The following is a 20,287-nucleotide window of genomic DNA, read 5'->3' on the forward strand; positions in this document are numbered from 1 at the left end:
CCACTTGGGGGCAGCTGAGACAAGTTGTGAACACAACATTATCATTTATGTGGAGTTGTGTTTCTGGCCACCCACTATTCCAATATTCACACTCTTTAAGCTCTGCTTTTGGTCTCCTGAGGGAAATATCTGGCTCTTCAGCTACGATCCACTATGTTCACCAGCTAGTCTCTAACTGTGTCTTTTTGATGCTAAGAAGATATTGTACAGTGGGTTTTAAAGGTCCCATGGCATGAAAAATTCACTTTATGAGATTTTTTAACATTAATATGAGTTCCCCCAGCCTGCCTATGGTCCCCCAGTGGCTAGATATGGTGATAGGTGTAAACCGAGCCCTGGATATCCTGCTCTGCCTTTGAGAAAATGAAAGCTCAGATGGGCCGATCTGGAATCTCCTCCTTATGAGGTCATAAGGAGCAAGGTTACCTCCCCTTTCTCTGCTTTGCCCGCCCAGAGAAGTTGGCCTACCCATGAGAGAGAGAGAGAGACATCATGGCTTTCAAACGAGCAAAGTGGCAGTTGGTCAAGGCCACACCCCCACTCTCCACCTTGCCCCCCCTCTCTCAGAAATGGCACATACTGTACTAAGGAAAGCTCATTGTGGGACTGGCTCTAGTGGCTGTAATTCTGCGCCAAGGCTGAATTTCGGGAAAGAGACTTCAGATACAGTATTAGGGGACCACTAAGGTCTATATAAAAGCATCCAAAGAGCACCATGTCATGGGACATTTAAGAGCTTTTTCACTGAAAAAAGACTCTATGAGAGCGGTGAAAGTGAACCAAAACAGTAAAGTTACTGGCCGGACACCTAAACAATGAACTAAAACTCACTTTAGCTGCAGATTTGGATGACAATTCTCTGTAGGGTCATCACAACGAGTGACCCCTTTCACATTGTTGTTTGATACATAAAGATATTGAATGTAGCCACTTTAAGAAAGTCATTTTTAGCAGACGTTACTCAAACAGGAAGGAGTAAAAACTGTATTTGTTGGGGACTATTTTCAGCCGGATTTGGTGCATTAGTGAGTGTCTACGTCAGCAGGAGGGTGTTAGTGGGTTTGACTCAAAATAAACTACAGTTCCCATGTTCGTGGTGATGAAGCAACATGTTACCCAGTGCAACAATGTGGCTAATTGATATTCTTTTAATAGTTTTTGGACACCAAAAAATGTCTACGGCACAGACGGAAATGAGACTTTGGCTACACATGCAACACTTGTTAGTAGGATCAAATTGTTTATTTGTCTTTTTATCGACAATAAGAAAATCACCAAACGTATCCTGCAACATAATTGCTTGTAGCTTCTAATAAAATTAGGTTTCTTTGATGCAATTTTTCAAGTGGATAGCACACTGAAATTCTGTTTGGTCGACTCATCTTACACAGCTGGCCATGAACAAGCTGGGTAACTCCAGTGAACTGCTTAAGTGATGCATTATCTCACTTCCTTTCTCACTCTCTTTACTGCATCTTGTCTCTGAGTGTTTCCAATGCTAAAATGACAGGGACTGCTTGTCCTTGACAGCAGCTGGCCCCAGTGAGAAACCAGCCATTTACATGCTAATCTCAACCACTGCTCACTCTTCAGCTGCTCACTCACCATCTGCACATGGAACATCTCTAATTCCTGCCAGAGTATTGGGGTAGCGGAGAGGCTTTTGTGTTATATGTGAACTTTTGCATGCATATGAGAAAGTGGTTTCACATTTTCATGATGATCCACAGAAGAACCCCGCAGTAGACCAGTATAGAGGCTTTATGTAATCCATCAGAGAGTGGTTGGAAGTATCTCGCACAAAATTCTCGTTTAATAACTCTGGCTGTGAGAATTGTTTTCTTTCTTGATCTTGGCCTGAACTCTTCTTACACCTTAAGACACCTACTGTTAGCTATCTGCCAGGAGTTGATTTCAACAAAACCCGCGGTGTTTGTGATGATAGTTACCTTGCTGTCATCAGAGTCTGTCACACATCTACCTTCTTTTTCTCCTTTTAAATGTGTCATTCATTGTACTACCATTGACGCTGTATGATTTGCCACTATCAATGTGCAGCTTCAAATCAGTGCTCTCTCTTTCACCCTCTTGTTTTGTCTATCTTTCTGCTTTGCCGCTGGCTGATTGTTTGTGTGTCTGTTTCTCTGCTTTCTCCATGTCTCTATGTGTGTGTCGTCCGTCTCTGGTCCTTCCTGTCAAGTGTCCGGCCGCTGTCTTTCTCAGGGCAGCCTATCTCGGCTCCCACCACTCCCACGCCAGCGGGCAGCGCCGTCTATGCTACTCTGTTCCCCACCAGTCTGACTGTTAACAGCTTCGTCCGTCTCCATCAGTACTGCTGCCCCTCTACTGACCAAAACTTACAGCAGGAGGACAGGTAAGGGCCCCTGCAGGGCCTAAGTACAGTGAGTACGGCACATTAGGAATAAAAAAACAAACAACCTTCAATCTCCATAAGAAGTCTTGCAAGTCACCTGCAAGAACCTCCAGATCTCTCTCTCTCTCACACAGTCACCATCACTTTCTTTACATTTCATTCTTCTCTCTGCTTTACCTTTCTATCCCCACCCCCTCTTAATCCAAGCGCCTGTGCTTCAGTCTCCCACCACTCCCAGGTGTGACTAGTAGCTGGAGTTAGGTCCCTTTTTACCGGCTTGAAAAACACATAGCTCCTTCACAGAGAGCAAGCTATGGGACCTAGGTGGACTGAGTCACAAGTGACCCTGGTGAATTCTCACCCTCTTTTCTCTCCTTCCCCTCGTTTATCCTCCACCTGATGCTGTTCTCAGACACATCAGCGCATGATGCTCCAACACTGCCATCTAATGTCATTAGACAGCTGTGTGATGTGCACATACTCAGTGTATGGTAAACACAATTTATTTTTTTAAATAAAGATGCCTGTTAAGTCCCCCCTTTTAGCTAAGAAATGCACCCCGATTTATGCTTTTCTAGTTTCTTTTTTTCCTAGTTTGCTTTCTGCTTTCTTTTTATGTCACATGCTGTTTTTCACTCAGTCCTCCTCTTTCTTTTTCTCTCTGTCTTGTCTGTCTGCCTTTCTTGTGTTTCTTTCTGTGTTTTGACTCGTCCCCTGTTGCTTTCCAAGAGAGGAGGGTGAGGATGAAGGTGCCCATCAGTTCTGTTGTGCTGCCTCAGGCTGCAGTAGCCCCTCCTCTCGCTGAGCTGAGGTGTGACTGTCCGCACAACGACTCACTCGCCCATTTGCTTGTGAAAAGACTATCACAGTTTATGCTGCCAGAAAAACTGATATCACACTGTGTACCAAAAAGGCAAAGACTTGCTGCGTTTTAGTAGGACAAAATAGAAATGCATGAAACTTGTAGTCATTGTGACAGTTATGTACAGTATGTGCTATCATTGATTTATTCATGTATCACATGGTTTGTGCATTCATTTACATTCTAAGGAATCTTTTGATGTTGTCTTCCCTCTGTATTCTTTGCAATGTATTTCTTTTCTTGGAGCCATAACAAGATGTCAGAACGCATCACCATCGCATGCTCATTACTGTCGCTCTCATGCTTATCTTGGATCCACTAGTTGAGTCATGTCGGTTCGAATGTGCTCAGTAGTCACCCTTTGTTATTTGTGCAAATAGCTTTAAAGTCCCGTCATGCAGTGTCAGAGAAGCTAGCCTCCCATGTGATTTAAAGACATTAATTGTATGCGGTCTGTTTAACATGCTCGTTTGATGTATTCCTTAACATCTGATAATCAGTCTTATTGATAGTAACATTAGTCATGAAGATATTGGTTTCATTCTGAACAAAATAAAGATCTCTAGTTTTGGATGACACTTCATTTCTGTCTTTTTAAAATGTCTGAAGGTGAAATATGTGTTGCTGTAATTGCTTTGTGTTGTTTCAGTCATGCTGGAATGCTGCTCGTACACACCCACCTTACTCATCTCCACCTGGAACGCAATGCACTCGTCCACAGGCAGAAATTACTTATAGAAATTCGAGTTTCAGTTATATATTATTTGGTGCACATAATCGTTGAATGATAATGCTCGTTCCTAGTGAACACAGTATCTGCCCCATCATTTTAGCCAAATGTTGTAACATTTTCTGTGTGTGTGTGTGTGTGTGTGTGTGTGTGTGTGTGTGTGTGTGTGTGTGTGCGTGTGTCTTTCATTTGTAGGTCAATCTCAAATACTTGCAGTTTTTGTTTCTCAGGACATTTACTTTCTGTGTACACTGTAATATGAACTACTGAACCACAGAGAGCGTCATTTATTTTCATCTAGAGTTCATGATACTTGCATATTATCGAAGATTCTTTTTGACAATATTTTCAATGTTAGTTTTATAATGCATCTTTAAAAATACTCCTGGTCAATTCCATCCACATTGATTATGTCTCATTTTCCGACTAAAAGCCGTGTTGTCTATCTCAGGTGCTTTAACGCATTAAGGGTCACCATGTGTCCTTACTTTCAGCTGCATCCATGTTGACAACCCAGACGTCAAGGTTAACCACTACAGTGGGATATGAAAGCAGAAGAGAAAACAAACATTTCTTATATTTCACCTTCCATTTTGTTTGTTTTTTCAATAAATGAATGCACTTTTTCTATGTGTCTCTTCATCTGTTCCTATTGTTGCTGTGGAGTGTTTTTGGTATGTTTGGTGTTGTGTAATAAAAGTGACTGCATGTGATCGGGCACACGGAGGAGGGTGGAGAGAAGTTCATAGCTGTCAAAAGACTTGTCAAGAATGTAGCTTGTACAGCTTTGCAGGGCGAACATGAGCCACTTTGGAAGTGTGTGTGTGTGTGTGTGTGTGTGTGTGTGTGTGTGTGTTATATACAGTGCTCCAGTCGGGATATGACAGTAGCAGCCTGGTAAGAACTCAGCTTTTTCCACTTTTATTTCGCAAACTGTCACAAAAGAGCATTTAGTTTGGCACCAGTGAGAAATGACATTACTTGTTACACCGGCGTGAAGTACAACAGTGAAGTGTCTATGAATTCACCAGTCTGTGTGTCATATGTTTTTAAAAGAAATAACTGTTTTTGAAGGACACAAAATGTTTGTGTACATGCTGTTCAGATGACAGATCACATACCTTTTAAAGTCTGGATGTGTCAGTCATAACTGTCATGGGTGTCACTACAATGCATGCACAGCATACAGAAGTACAACAAATAAATTGCTTCTTGGAAAATGTTTGTCATGACAGTTTGAAAAAACCTGGAGAGAAAAACCTGGAAGTGAATCGGTCAAAACATGTCAAGATTATGCAATGGGAACATTCTCAAAAATAGTGGATGTCAGACACAGACAAATTATCAGTGCGCAGAGAAAGGAGAAGTAACTTTGTCTACCCGCCTGTTTAGACAAGACTCCATCTCGTCATTCCTTCATGCTCTGTGTGCCATTATCTGATAAATTTATGCTTACAAAAGACTTTTTCCAAGCTACATCACTCTGTGGCCCTGCAAACAATACAGTTACAAGGCTTGTTATGTCTTTTTTTCACTAACTGGATTCAACATGAAGTGGCATTATTTCCTGACAAAACCACAGAGCCTTTTTGAGCTTTGAACCAGAGGATGGTGTGTATTTGTATTGTATTTGTGTGTGTGTGTGTGTGTGTGTGATGGGAAGCTTACAGCGGAGTGGCAGAAGAGTGTTGGCGGTGGAGGAATGCTCCAATCTGACCCATGAATGATTTGATTGTTTCTTTTCAGTTTGGCCATTTGAAAGAATGGTAATCACATGTGACAAAGAGAATACAGATTGTTCAGCTGGTAGATTTATTCTCATGATGGAAACCATTACTTACATCTCTTTTTATCTCGTTAAGCCCTGACATTGATTGTAAATATCACGTCACCAAAGTAGTTAGCAGAGATCTTGCTGTAGGCCTTTCTGCTCCTTTAATCATTCATAGTCCATATTTGTGTCGCAGGGGTTATTTATATTGGCTGGTAACAAATGGCAGAATTGACACAAAAGTTTAAGATGAAGAGATTAGAGAGGATATGAGATAACTAAACTGAGTCAATGCTCAAGTGGAAATTAGTCAACAGAGAGATCGATGCAATTATTGGCTCCTCCATGGCAGGCAGGCATGAGAGGTTAATCCCCCAGCCTCCTTATATTGCTGCGGGTTCGACGCACACACCACGCTCTTTCATACACACACGTACACGCACCGTCAGCATATCAATATTATATGAGCGAGGGACAGGAGGCAGGGGACTGCAGTTGACATTTTACTTCATTGCGCAAACCCCTATTCACTTTTCATTTTCTCTCACTGGAGCTCTTGTCAATTTCTGCCCACGTCTTTTATTCTCATAACACTATCAGCGATCACTTTCCTGTTTATTATATTCCAACCATCTGTTTCAGTGCCAATTAAATGGTTGGAGGTAGTGAAACTCTGGGCTGGTCTTCATGATCGAGCCTCGAGAGAGAACCTCTCTCTGGCACTGTAACAGGAATACAGGCTTTCTTACATAAGTAATGAGGTGCAGATGCCAGCTGCGATATGGCCACACTCATGTTTTATACAACAAACTTTTTACTCGTATATCATCCTCACCTTGTCTCTCGCTGCATATTACCGCCTGGCTCTCGCTGCGAGCAAAACCAAATGATAGTCTTGTTTAATGCATGCTCACGTGAGGGTCATGCTGATTGATTGCAAATCAGTGCTGAAACCAAATAGATTTTTATTTCAAATACTTCACCAAACGTGAAGAGTTTTAATTGGCATTCGTCAACTTGAAAATCTTCCTCCTAAAGCTCAAAAGAAGAAATTCAAATCTGTGACATTTGCACAGATCTTGCTGCGTATAGACTGCGGAGATGAAAACCCCTGTGGATACTGTCAAATAACGCATACAGTTGATTTCTTTGGTGGCAGCTGCAGAAAATATCCATCTTGTCTAAAGTATTTTGATTTTCCTTCTTCATGAGATATGAACAGATAACAGCTGACGTTCATAACAATTATTATGGAGGTTTAAAATCAATCCAAGGGACAGCTGAGAATATTCAGAGACAAATTCATGAGAGTGACTCCCTAATGTCATGTTGCAAGTATTTTAGGTTTCTGTCACTCAGTCTAATGAAAATGCCATCTGCTCCTGCTGATGTGCATGACAGGAAGCTACAGGAAGCTACAGTGAAGCTGAGTCCCTGCTTATGCCTACCTGTTGGCACTGTGCAGAGGCACTCATGTGGCTAGTTTCCATTCCTTAAAAGGAGCAGTTTTAAGCAGCTCTGAAGAAGACCGAACTTTCTATGTGACAATGTGTAAATAGGTACTAAAAGTAAATGATTAATTCAGGCTTCCATTTTTAATAAACTAACATGTTCAGACAATGCTGTGTTTGCATGGTTCACTGCGCAGATATATTCTGTTATTCTATTCTTTTTCAAGATGACTATTATGCAGACTGTCATTCACAACCTGTGGAGCATCTTCAACACCCACATCAATGGTGATAACAGTCAATACATTGCCATGGCAACTACGCTTCTCATCCTAACAACTGCCTCACCGCCCACAACGGTCCCACAGCAACCGTCACCAAGCAACCCCCTCCCGCTTCTCAGTTTCTCTATTTAAGGAGCAGAGGAGGAATGATAAATGATGCTGCAAAGAGAAAAAAAAGAGGAGATTGGAGTTGTGCGCAACAACTTGTTGCTCATAATTAATTTGTTCGAAATAGAAACAGAGCACAGCTTGTTAATGTTGTGATGAATTCCCTGCAAACAGAAATATGTGGAGTTGCTATTGAATATTTACAACTTAGCTTAGCTGCGGTGATATGTGTTTTCCTGCAGATGTTAGGTTTGTGTCTATTTATCAGTGGGCTTTTGCATGACTCTTGTGTTATGCAACGTAATGGAGTTGTCCTCAGCGTTGCTGCTGGACTCGACGATAATTTAGCAAGTGTTGCTTGAAAGCACAGGATGTCCTGCTGTAAGACGCGGCTGCATTGTACAGCGTTTCCCCTTCCGTCCACGCCAAAGATCCTCTTAGAGTTTTAGTATAGGAACTGACATGCGGTGTGTTTCAGCAACACCTACAAGATCAAGATTAACAAATTAAAATACCTACAAGTCATTTCCTTGTTCCCTGAGAAGCCTTTTCCTTCTTGTCCTGTTTTTACCAACTAAACACCAACACAGGAAGCGTCTACAATCCAGTGGAACAGTGAGAACACAATGAGGGAGGGAAGAGGACATTAGCTGACCCACTCAAAGCAAAAATGGTTACACCATTTCAGTCCCTTTTTATCATCTGCATTAATGTGTGATACAGAGCCTAAACTATGCAAAAGGTAGAAACAACATAAGCAATTCAAGATTCACATTTAGATTTGATTTCATGTGCTGAATGTAATGCTCCCACAGATCCCTGACCCTGGCTCTTTACTCACTCTCTGCCTGGTTATGGAACAGCTGACAGAAGGGGGTGTGGCTAAAAGAGAGGAAATGTAGGCAGGAGAATGTGACTGTAGCTGTTGTCCCAAACACAGACTAACTTATTGACTTGGAGTGGGTTTTGTCTGGGCAAACGTGCGCAACAGGACACTTGAGGATCTTTGGACTTACTTGAACCCTGATAAGTTGTGTGGTTTTTCGTTTTGCTGACTGCAAATAGGATTGTTTCCATTTGAATCCAGCTAAACTTTGTTGGTAGCTGCTGGCTTTTGTGTAACAGACTTGAGTGAGAGGGAGGAGATGTGCTTTGTCATATGTTTTGTCTCACGATATTCCACGGTGTGCTGAAGCCATAGTATAGTTTGTGTGGCAGCAGTTTTTTACTTTCACTTTGTCTTGTTGTGTTTTACACCTGCTGCTAACATTACTACTTGGTCTTTCATGTCAGTATGGTGTCGCTCGTATGTGGCAGTGGAGGAGTGCGTTTCAGTGGTTGATGCCTCCTCAAAATGTGCTGTCACTGTTGTGTTTGTCAGACAATGATACACTGAGAGCAAGACAGAGACCGAAAGAGGGAACAAGAAAGTTAGAAGCAGAAAAGTGCATAAGGCAGTGCATAAACACTAGTAGGCTTGGCTAAATGTAGTAGTATATTAACTCATCCTTGTGACTCAATAAAGGAAGGAGATAGAGGGCAGAGATCTTTTTGTCTATTGCATCATCAACTCTCAACGTAGACAAGGGATGTTGTCAGATCTCAGGCTTTGCAATTGGAATTAACAAGTGATATAAGTTCACCATGAGTTCCACTAAGAGATGGTTAACTTGTCGCCGCTCTAAACATTACACGTAAGTCCTTTTACGTAAGCTCTTCAATACTATTCCACATAATTTAGTGACGCTGTCTATATTTTGCACTTAACACACTTCAAAGTGTTTGGTGTAATATTTTGTCAATGAATTATTCTAAAAGCTTCTGCTCATTCTCTCCCGTAGTGTGGAGGGGGATTCCCAGTGTCCAGAGACGGGCACCCACAAAGACAGCTCATTCAGCCAGACATCTTACCTGCGCGGCTCAGAGCGCTACACTGACAGCAGCACCAGCAGCGAACCCTCCGCATCCAGGGACCCTTCATGCGTGTCGGCCTCCAGTTCAGCCAGCCTGGCCTGGGCACTGCGAACTCGCCACCAACCTGCGAGTCTGGCCCTCCGCAAGCAAGAGGAAGAGGAGAACAAGAGATGCAAGGCGCTTTCAGACAGCTATGAACTCTCAACCGATCTGCAGGATAAGAAGGTATCAATGCTGAGGATACTGTTGTCAGATAACTTGTGTTGCAAATGTTTGTGTTCTTTGGTGTTTCCTAGAAGCCACGGGCAGTAGCAAACATTATGTAGGTGATGGATTCCTTTCATTAATCTGTCTTCTTTGTTCTTCTTTTTCCCACTTTTTGCCAGGTGGAGATGCTGGAGAGAAAGTACGGTGGCTCCTTTGTAAGTCGCAGAGCAGCTAGGACCATTCAGACGGCTTTCAGACAGTATCGCATGAACAAGAACTTTGAGCGCCTCAGAAGCTCGGCGTCAGAGAGCCGCATGACACGCCGCATCATCCTGTCCAACATGAGACTGCAGTATTCCTTTGATGAGCGACAGCCTCAGCAGCAGGCCCAGACACAGACAAACTTCACCCACAATGTGGCAATAGGGCCACCTCATTCCCCTATCCCAGAACGCCCAGGAGACTACACCCACTTAGAGGACTCCTTCTCCAAACAGGTAACGGTGTTCATTTATTTATATTACTCTTTATGACATGAAAGTATCAAAGGTCTTTCCAGTGACCGAAAGAAACACACAAAGAAGATTAGTAAAACTTTAACAACTCGTCAATCAACTAGACAAAGCAAAACTAAAAGACATATCTGATCTTTTCCGGTGTACCACAGCCTTAGACCCTCAAAGCATGCTGTAGACACTGAATTTTATGTTTTAAGATCTGTAACAAATTTACTATAATAACAAGTTCTACTTTCTGACAAGAAGGATGCTGAACTCCTACTCCACTTTGTGTTCCCTCCAGGTCAAGTCCCTAGCTGACTCCATAGACGACGCCCTTACCTGCCGCGCGGGTCGCGATGACTCCCAAGAGGGCAGCAGGGAGGGTGGAGGGATTAGTGAAGACTTTGGGGAGTGTGTGTGGAGCAGCAGCAGCAACCCTTCCTCCCAAAGAGGTTTGGGAGAACGAGCCAGGGGAGCAGGGGGAGGGCTCAGTATGCATGGCGACAGTACCGCCACCTCGTACAGTGACGTCACCCTTTACATGGATGATGGCATTCCGTCGTCCCCACTGTCCCTGGATCGGGCACCCAGCAGCACAGACACAGAGTACTGGGGCCCCGGGGGTGGTGTCGGAGGGCGCGAGGACAGCAGGGATACTGAGGGAGGGGGCAGCAGTAACAGTCGGCGCAGCACCCCGTGTACCGAGTGCAGGGACTACCGTCTAAGGGGCGCACATCTGCCTCTCCTCACCATTGAGCCGCCCAGTGACAGCTCAGTGGACACGAGTGACCGCTCAGATCGTGGCTCTCTGAGCAGACAGCTGGTCTATGAGCAGGAGTCTGGGGTAGGGGCTGGCTCCCCTCAGGGAACCCTAAAACACTCCCCCAACACAGGCACCCGCCCTACCTCCACAGCAGCGGCCCAGGGTCAGACCCGGGCCCCTGGCCGACCCATACCCACACACATCCCTCATCAGGTGGCTGCGCTCCACCACCATCACCACCACCCTATCCACCACCATCAGTACCCTGACACACCGTCGTCGTCGTCCTCCCCCCAGCAGCCCCCCACCACCCCTCTGTCCTCCTCCTCCTCCACAGCTCTGCCCCCTGGTGGTCTGGAGCAGCCGTGCTGCTCGGACGGAGACAACGACTCCCTGAACTCCACCACCAACTCCAACGAGACAGTCAACTGCAGCTCCGGCTCCTCGTCTCAGGACAGCCTGCGGGAGCCCCTGCCACCTCTGGGAAAGCAGACCTACCAGAGAGAAAGCCGCCACAGCTGGGACTCGCCGCCCTTCAACAGTGACGTGGTGCAGAGACGCCAGTACCGCATAGGTCTCAACCTCTTCAACAAGTAAGATGCTCGTAGTATAAAATATACAGAAGTGCCAATGAGAGACCATTTTTATGGTGATCATACAATGAAACTGGTGAAGTTGTAGTGAGAAAGTTCTTTTTCGTTGACTATAGGAAGCCAGAGAAAGGGATCCAGTACCTGATAGAGAGAGGTTTTGTATCGGACACTCCAGTTGGGATTGCTCGCTTCATCCTGGAGAGGAAGGGCCTCAGCAGGCAGATGATTGGAGAGTTCCTGGGAAACCGACAGAAACAATTCAACAAAGATGTTTTAGAGTGAGTATGGGAATAGAAAGCACAGAAGAGGTCATGAGCAGGGTTTTCGTTTTTAGAAGGACAGTTGTCATAGATCAGAAAATTTAAGACAAACATTTAAAAAAGGTTGAATATATATCTGTATCTTCAGAAGGGAGAAACAGTTAAAGTTAGTTTGAACACAGTTGAGCACGAATGCACACCACATTTCAACCCACATATTAGAAGTCTGAATGGATGCAACCTTGAGGTAAACCCAATCCCCTCCCCACACACACAGACATGGTATGCAATAATATGTGACTTGGCGAATGTTACTGAGTTTCCAGGTGGCGTTAGGAGAGGTTAGACTGTGTCCTCTGCTGTGTGTGTTTCAGCTGTGTGGTGGATGAGATGGACTTCTCAGGAATGGACCTGGATGACGCTCTCAGGAAGTTCCAGGCTCAGATTAAAGTTCAAGGAGAAGCCCAAAAAGTGGAGCGGCTCATAGAGGCTTTTAGGTTTGTATGTTTTGGATGAGGGTTAGGGTTGTAAATGTAAATGTTTGAACGTGTTGTTTCAAACATGTTGTTTCTGTCCCTTATGCAGTCAGAGATACTGTGTGTGTAATCCAACGCTGGTTCGGCAGTTCCAGAACCCGGACACCATCTTCATCTTGGCCTTTGCCATCATCCTCCTCAACACAGATATGTACAGTCCCAACATCAAAGCTGAGAGGAAGATGAAACTAGAGGATTTCATCAAGAATTTGAGAGGTGCGGACACAACAGAAAAGACACATACCCTTGATACACAACACATAGTAGGCAGTAAAAGCAGTTAATGATGTCTTTCCAACATGCTGTCTTTATGGACACTATGAGCAACACGATTTTAAAACATGTTAGTATGCATTAGATTAGTAAAAAGGGGTGTTTGAAGTCCAACTGAAATTTAAATTGCATTGTCTGTTACAGCATACATATCATAGAAACCAAAAAGGGATTTTTATTTTTATTTCATGATGGTGCCCTCTAGTTTTGCATTAATTTGACAGAATACCACTCCGGTATCCATCTACGTAGATGGATACCTTATTTTGAACTCCCACTGAGCAAGACAGCAGCCTGCCACACAACACAAGAGCCACAGACTCAGAACAGCAGTCCCCATTAGTCTTACTGCTATAGTGTCGTTGTTATTTAACTTACAAACATGACCACACGTCTTCTCCTGCACCTTAGCTTGTTGAACGGCATCCAAACAAACATTCACTGTGGAAAAGTGCACTGTCAGTTTGCAGGCTAGATAGCTAAATAACGCCTCAGCAGCAGCACAGTAAACCAGTGGTTCTTAAAGTTTTTGCAATAATGTACCCGCTTCAAATTAATTTTTCAGTAGTACCCAGTGCAAAACATTTTTTGTAGAGAAAAACAGCCTAGAGAAAACACTTAAATGCTATTTAAAAAAAATTCTAAATTAATTCATTATTAGAGTATTTTAGTAAATATGCATGACTGATGTATTTTTTTTTAACATTTAAAAGAAATCTTATGTAGCCCCTGCAGTACTCCAAAGTACCCCTAGGGGTACGCGTTCCCCTGCTTGAGAAACACTGCATTAATTAACATGTTTGGTCAGATGTGGTCCTTACTCTTTGATATCACATCAACACGCTGTCTGCCCATTACATGTAGGCTACAGCGCAATATAGTTTACTTTGTCTCTTCTTTCCTACGACGCTCAGCAGACGCAGACACCAGTATGGCCTTCCAGCCTTCTGAGGAGTATTTCTAATATTTCCCCCAAAAAACATTTTTTATTCCTTTTCATAATAAGAATACAATAAATAATACATTTAAAAACACTTTTTTTTAAAACTAGAAACAGGGGTGACTCAGCAGCTTTGAAACACGTCTTGCTGCCTCTTGTGTGTGAAAGGGACACATTTCACAAGACTTTCTGCATCAGATATGCTGGATCATTTAGTGATTTGTGCAGTGCAGTTTTAATGAACATCATTTCCTAAAACCCTCCCTTTCCCTGTCTCCACCCAAGGCGTAGACAATGGTCAGGATATACCCAGGGACTTGCTGGTTGGGATCTACCAACGGATACAGAAATGGGAGCTACGGACCAATGATGACCACGTGTCCCAAGTGCAAGCAGTGGAGAGAGTCATTGTGGGCAAGAAGCCTGTGAGCAAAATACAGGACTTTGTAATATGTTGTCACTACTAGTTAAAAGTTTATTCATTTGTACTGTATTCGTCTGTGTAGGTGCTGTCCCTTCCCCATCGTAGACTGGTGTGTTGCTGCCAGCTCTATGAGGTCCCAGACCCCAACAGACCTCAGAGGACGGGAGTGCACCAACGAGAGGTCTTCCTCTTTAATGACCTTCTGGTGGTAAGACTCCCATTCATCACTTTTTAAGACATGGCAGACAATAACATCTATTCCATTTAAAAGACCCTGTAAAAAAATAAAAAAAATCCCATCTATCTGTCCCAACAGGTGACCAAAATCTTCCAGAAGAAGAAAACCTCAGTGACTTATAGTTTCAGACAATCTTTCCCTTTGGTTGAGATGCAAGTACACATGTTCCAGAACTCGTGTAAGAAGCCTTTTTTCCTTTGGCACACTCTAACTATTCCTAATTAGCCTCAATGATTATTAAGTATTTTATTTCTCTCTTTTGCATCTCTTAGACTACCCTCACGGTATCCGCCTGACCTCAGCAGTCCTAGGCGGAGAGATGAAGGTTCTCATTGTCTTTATGGCACCCAGTCAGCAAGACCGCACCCGCTTCGTTAGCGACCTCAGGGAGAGTATTGCTGAAGTGCAAGAGATGGAGAAATATAGAGTGGAATGTAAGTACCCCATCTACTGGCCATTATTGTGAACTATAACTTTAGTGGGTGGAATGATTGTACAGCTTTTAACAATGGCACATTTGATCAAGAAATGGAGTGCTGGTGGCACCAGTATATGGCTTAGTCTCCCCCTCATTTTAAATTCCCCTGTACCCTTTGTGTTAATTTACAGCGGAGTTGGAGAAACAGAAAGGTGTGATGCGGCCCAGTTTGCTCACTGGAGGTGTGGTTGGAGGCGTAGGTGTGAAGAGCGATGTTGTGAATGGCACCATGGGAAGGACAAGTTTTGATGACAACTGCTCAGTGGGTGAGGGTCTCAAGCGCACGGCACTCAGCTCATCTCTCAGGGACCTATCGGACACAGGTGAGAAAACAGCGCCTCAGAGGGGGGGGGGTTCAATTCCATTTCCTTCAAGTCAGCTGGGTTGAATTGGGTAGCACAGTTTCTACGATGATTTTGTTTTCTGTCTCTATTACTAAATCGTGTTCCTTTTCCACACTGACGCACACATGTGAACAAACTTTCCAATCTTCCACTCTTTGCTAACCTGACTCTTCCTGGTGGGGTGCAGGGAAACGTGGTCGCAGGAACAGTGTTGGTTCTCTGGACAGTACCATGGAAGTAAGTCTCAAAGACTAGATGTTGACCTGTTACCTTTTAATAGACCTACATTTCCCCTTACTGGTGCTTCATCTTCGCGAGCACGCTCCGTGTGTGTACAGTGTACATATAGAGGGTGTGACCGTGTACATGCATGTGCGTGCAGTCCACATGTACCTGTCCTTCCCTTTGCATGGCAGTGTGTGTTCATTCTTGCCCAAGCATGTCCTTCACCTCCAGATACAAATATGTCCTGTGTGTGGTGATGTACAGTAAGTGTGGCTTTATTGCAGTCCTTCAGTGATTTTTTTTTATTAAAACATGATGATGCTTTATCCTCCCAGGGCTCTATCATTAGCAGCCCACAGCCTCACCAGCGCTATCAAGTGCCAGGCGTGGTACCTGGCTGCTACACAACAGAAGACTTCCGGCCTCACCGCCCCATCCTGAGCCCCGGATCGGGGGTGGGGGGTGGGCCGGGGCAGCAACATACCACTGCTGGGACAGGAGTTGGGGGAGTCTCCAGCAGTGTAGAGAGAGCAGGAGCGGGGAGCGGCCCTGGGGGGAGCAGCAGCAGCAACAACAACAGCGGCTCCTTCCTGGGCTCCCTATTCGGCAGCAAGCGTGCCAAACCACCAGGGCCCCTTATTCCACCGGGGCCACCCTACCCCGCACCTGTACCCCCACCGACTACGGGAGGGCCCCCTCCTCACTCCCCTTCATCGCTGTGCCAGTTGGACGGGGGGCCTTCCAAGATCCAGGCGCTACACGCACAGTACTGTCACATGGGCACCGTGCAGCCTCCACCACCTTACTACCATCACCATCGCTACCACATCCAAACTGTCCCTCCTCCTTTGCAAGGGGTGGCCCCTCATACCATACAGAGAGGCCCGCTACCCTGTCGTCCACCGTTCGGCCCCCCACACGGCCAGCACCCGCAGCTGGCCCATCTCTCCCAGCTCTCCCAGCATGGGCTTCCGGGTCGTTACGCCAACATGGTGGTGGGATGTCCCCCCCCCCTTTCTCCTCTCTCCCAACATTCCCAGAACCCACAGTTCGCCCTGTACCATGCGCAGCCTACACACTCCATCAGAGGGGTCGGCGTCCCTGGTACCAAACTTCCATTAACCATGTCTCTCTCCCACCCGCACCCCCACGCACACTCCCAAACCCACCCCGGACACGTGCACACACCACACCCAGCCAGCCACTCAACCCACCAAACCCATTTTATATTCGGCACTCTGCCCCACAACCTACCCTCCGCCTCCATCAATGCGCATCACGCAGCAGCCGGCGGCCAGTATCTGCCCCAGTACCCTCCTCTTTCTTCTATCCCCCCTCCCCCACCACACTCCCCTTTACCCCCCCCTTTGTCCCCCCTTACCCCGCTTACACCTCTCTCCCCTCCCCCCCCAGCACCCCGGGCAGCCTCAGCAGGGGCCGCAGGTGACGGGGGCTGGAGCAACAGGTACAGGGGGCAGCTCGAAATCCAAGCCTATCAACCGGATAAGTACCGTGGTGTGAGCAAGATGTGGGGCCCCAGGGGTCAGAGATCAGATGATAAAGTGGAAGAGGTTGGCAGAGCTAGGTCTAGGACTAAGTCTGCCAGGACAGAAACCAACAGCAGCAGCGCTAGTGACAAGAAGAAACGCAGTTTGCTTCGTCTCTGTTACTTTCACCTCCGTTTCCCACATATGTAGGTGGAGATAAACAGCACAGCTAGGAGTTAAATAGCATGTGCATACAGCTTTGAAACCTGCACACAGAAACAAACCCATATGCACATCCATAACACTCCACACACAATATCAAAAAATTCTATAGCCATATAATTTAAGATGAAACTAAATCTATATGTTGATCTATTGCCTGAGTCTGTATGAGAATATTTACATGTACAGTACCAAGATGTGATAATATGACACTGGAAAAAAACGGAGACCATATTTATCCAGCTGCTAACATGGGGATGTAAATAATTACTAAACCACCAAATGCATTCCAGTGGAGTTTGGCATTAAAAACGGAAGAGAGTTGCAAAAAAATGTCCCTTGACTTTGCAATAATTTACTTGGCTTCATAATGTCTCTGTCCATTTTTGCAGGTTCCGCTTTGCTAACAGGCATCTTTTTTTCTAAAGAAGACCTCAGATATGTTGCTTTGTCTTAAACTTCTAAAACCAGTGCACGGTTTCCTGACAGTCTTTTGCTTAATGGTCTTTTACATGTCAACAGGAGCCACCTGGCTTTCTAATGCATTCCTTGTGGGGTATGGGAAATTAATGATACAATCAATAATATATTTTGAATGTTTCTGAAGCTTCTTGCTGTTTTATCGATATTATAATATACCTGCTATGAGTATGATGAATATTGTAAGATACTTGTTTTGATCAGTGATTAATTATATCAGCTGATGTTTGTACATGGTTATAGAGACTATATGCACATATACATTCTCTCAGTTTGCCATAACCAATAGAGGGTGTTCCAGTATGTGAAATCTGATTTATTCCGTAGTACCATGCTTTCTATTGAGTTCATCTTTTTAATAATTAGTATTATTGGTTGTTGGAAAAATAATGAATGAGGTTTAGTTTTGTTCAAAATGATTTGAACACCAACAATATTCCTCCTTTTCTGTTTTGTTTGATGTGAGCAAACAGGGGAACAATTTCTCAAATGGGATGTCTAACAAAACTTGAACTTAAAGAATGGATCTGATTTAATGTTTTTTATATATATATATATTTATATATATATATATATATATATACCTCCCAGTATTGGAAAAAAGCTTAAACATGGTTGTGGAAATTGAAAAAATTCCCTCATAATTTATATAGGGCACCTGTGCTCACTTCCTCGCAGTCATCAGATTTAGTCATTGTATGTGTTTTCTATGTTTTCAAGAAGCACGCTTTTACATGAGGTTTTGTGGTTTTGCACACGTGATGTCTTAAGTCAGAAATGGCCTTCTAATCCTCCCTCTTCTGCCACTTTTAGAAATCCCTTATTACATTTTCTGATGCCATGCCATGGCATCCTGCTGAGGGCTTCTTGTTCAAAAACATAACAAGAGTCAAGAATGTAAAATAGCCTACAGGTACACAATGTATTTCTCCTTATTTTCTGTGGGCCTCGTGTAAGTGTTACCCCTTTTGCTACTGCAATTTTTGAGGACGTAATTGAGCGCTGATGTTGTTTACCTTCAGTGCCATTGATTACCAAGGGAAAACTACAAATATTCTGATTTAGGAGGGGATGAATGGGTGAGAACAAAGTAAAGAAGTCTATGTAACAAACTACTGACAGAGGTGGCGAAGTTTAACAAGGTCTAAATCCTCAACAAAAGGATTTTAATGAGGTTTGGAGAAGGTTAAAAAATCTTGGATGAAGATTTTATAAGTATGTGTTGGCTAGCCTTTTCTTTTTGTGTCCTTTTTTGACTCTTCTTGCATGAATATATCTGCACTTATTGAATAGATTGTACTGTATAAATCAGAGTGTACATATAATACTATACATAGGCTTCCTATCATAACTATGGGGTGAAATACTCCCATTCTGTATTCAGGTGCGTGCATGTGAGTGCCACTAAGTATGTACATAAAAAAGATGGACAGGGATAGGAGATGTTGGCCATAGGAATGTTGACTTCTTTTTCTTTTCCTATTATTTCTGAGAAGAAGGTGAGAGAATGAGTTACCATGATATAAATTAAAAGCCTAAAAAAAAGTTAATATGTCAGTGCACTTACTGATATCATTTAAATCTAATGATTTCAATTTTTTTCTTTGTGTATGTATTATGTGTACTGAAAGAATAGAGAATTGAGATGTGAATATTTATTGCTTCTGATAAATTAAAGTGTCCTTGCAGTGACGTGGTCTGTGTGTACTTTTTATACAGCTTAACATTTGCTTGCACCATTAAATTGCCTTAAACAACAAATGGTTTATAACATAATTACCTAGATTTAAAAAAAAAAAAAAGAGTATAACACATTAAAGATCTTTGATGAGATGTAGGCTACTTTGCATATCAACTCTTCACAGAAGACAGAAAAAATAAGATGATAATATTAAGTGAGATTGCAAATGTAGCAAATACCAAAAAACTTCAGGAGACCTTATAAGGGGCTTCTTACCCTGTAACCTCATCACAACATGCATGTGCCAATGGATAAAGGGTATATCCCACAGGTGGCTATTTATTTACTTTTTTATTGTGTACAAAAAATTAAAGCTGCATGTCGGCGGTGCTAGTGGGACGCTGGTTGAGTCAGACTCGTATTAATTCTTTTTTTGCAGTCTATGATCAGACTGTATTTCCTGCATGGAGTGTGTGGCATTATGAATTGTGTACTACTTCCTGTGTCCATAAGTGTTCCTGATAAAAAAGAAACTCTGCTGAGTGCAATGATGCTTCTTACAAGATTCTAAGACAAACGGTTCATGAATTATGAAAGAAGGGTTGCTTAAAGTAGGGGCGGGGCAAACCATTACCAATAAAGAAGGGACCCTGCTGAGTGCAATGATGCCTTCCACAAGTGTCTAAGACAAAGAATTCCCGAGTTATGCAAGCGGCATGGTACAGGGGGCGGCATATGAGATACGCATTTTGATAATCAATATAAAGTGTAGCCCACACATTGTAATATTCATAAAAATAAAAAATAAATAGGCCCCTGGCACTTTCGTGTTTGGGCCCTAATCAAAAAAATAAAATGGCTTATCACGCTATACTGTCCACTGTTACCAAACTAACTTATTATCAAATTTGGAGGGATACAAAAATATAAAACTGTGGAACATTGCCAATTAGGCATGCAGTGTTAATAAATATTTAATGCAATTTAAAGAAAGGGAAATATTGTGCTTTTTAATTCACAATGATATAACAACCAAACAGTACATATAATAATAATAATAATAATAATAATAATAATAATAATAATAATAATACGAAAAGGGCCACGTTTCTTTTAATACTATATGTATTTTTTTCTATTAA

General features: G+C 43.4%; 1 protein-coding gene across 2 annotated transcripts in view; it reads left to right on the forward strand.

Moving 5' to 3' along the window:
- Positions 1–19,156, forward strand: part of iqsec2b (IQ motif and Sec7 domain ArfGEF 2b) — a 28,341-nt gene extending 9,185 nt beyond the window's left edge. Inside the window, exons 2-14 of one of the 2 annotated variants that reach the window (XM_028582197.1) lie at positions 9,422–9,719; positions 9,881–10,198; positions 10,503–11,557; positions 11,674–11,835; positions 12,192–12,314; positions 12,403–12,569; positions 13,852–13,991; positions 14,073–14,198; positions 14,307–14,406; positions 14,501–14,662; positions 14,838–15,029; positions 15,238–15,287; positions 15,611–19,156. In XM_028582197.1, coding sequence (XP_028437998.1) covers positions 9,422–9,719; positions 9,881–10,198; positions 10,503–11,557; positions 11,674–11,835; positions 12,192–12,314; positions 12,403–12,569; positions 13,852–13,991; positions 14,073–14,198; positions 14,307–14,406; positions 14,501–14,662; positions 14,838–15,029; positions 15,238–15,287; positions 15,611–16,972 — 4,255 coding nt within the window. In that variant the 3' untranslated portion in view covers positions 16,973–19,156. The remainder of the gene's footprint in view (positions 1–9,421; positions 9,720–9,880; positions 10,199–10,502; positions 11,558–11,673; positions 11,836–12,191; positions 12,315–12,402; positions 12,570–13,851; positions 13,992–14,072; positions 14,199–14,306; positions 14,407–14,500; positions 14,663–14,837; positions 15,030–15,237; positions 15,288–15,610) is intronic. The other variant, XM_028582198.1, reaches the window with a different exon arrangement.
- Positions 19,157–20,287: the final 1,131 nt, after the last annotated feature.

Source organism: Perca flavescens, chromosome 7 (genome assembly GCF_004354835.1).
Source record: "Perca flavescens isolate YP-PL-M2 chromosome 7, PFLA_1.0, whole genome shotgun sequence".
NCBI lineage: Eukaryota > Metazoa > Chordata > Actinopteri > Perciformes > Percidae > Perca > Perca flavescens.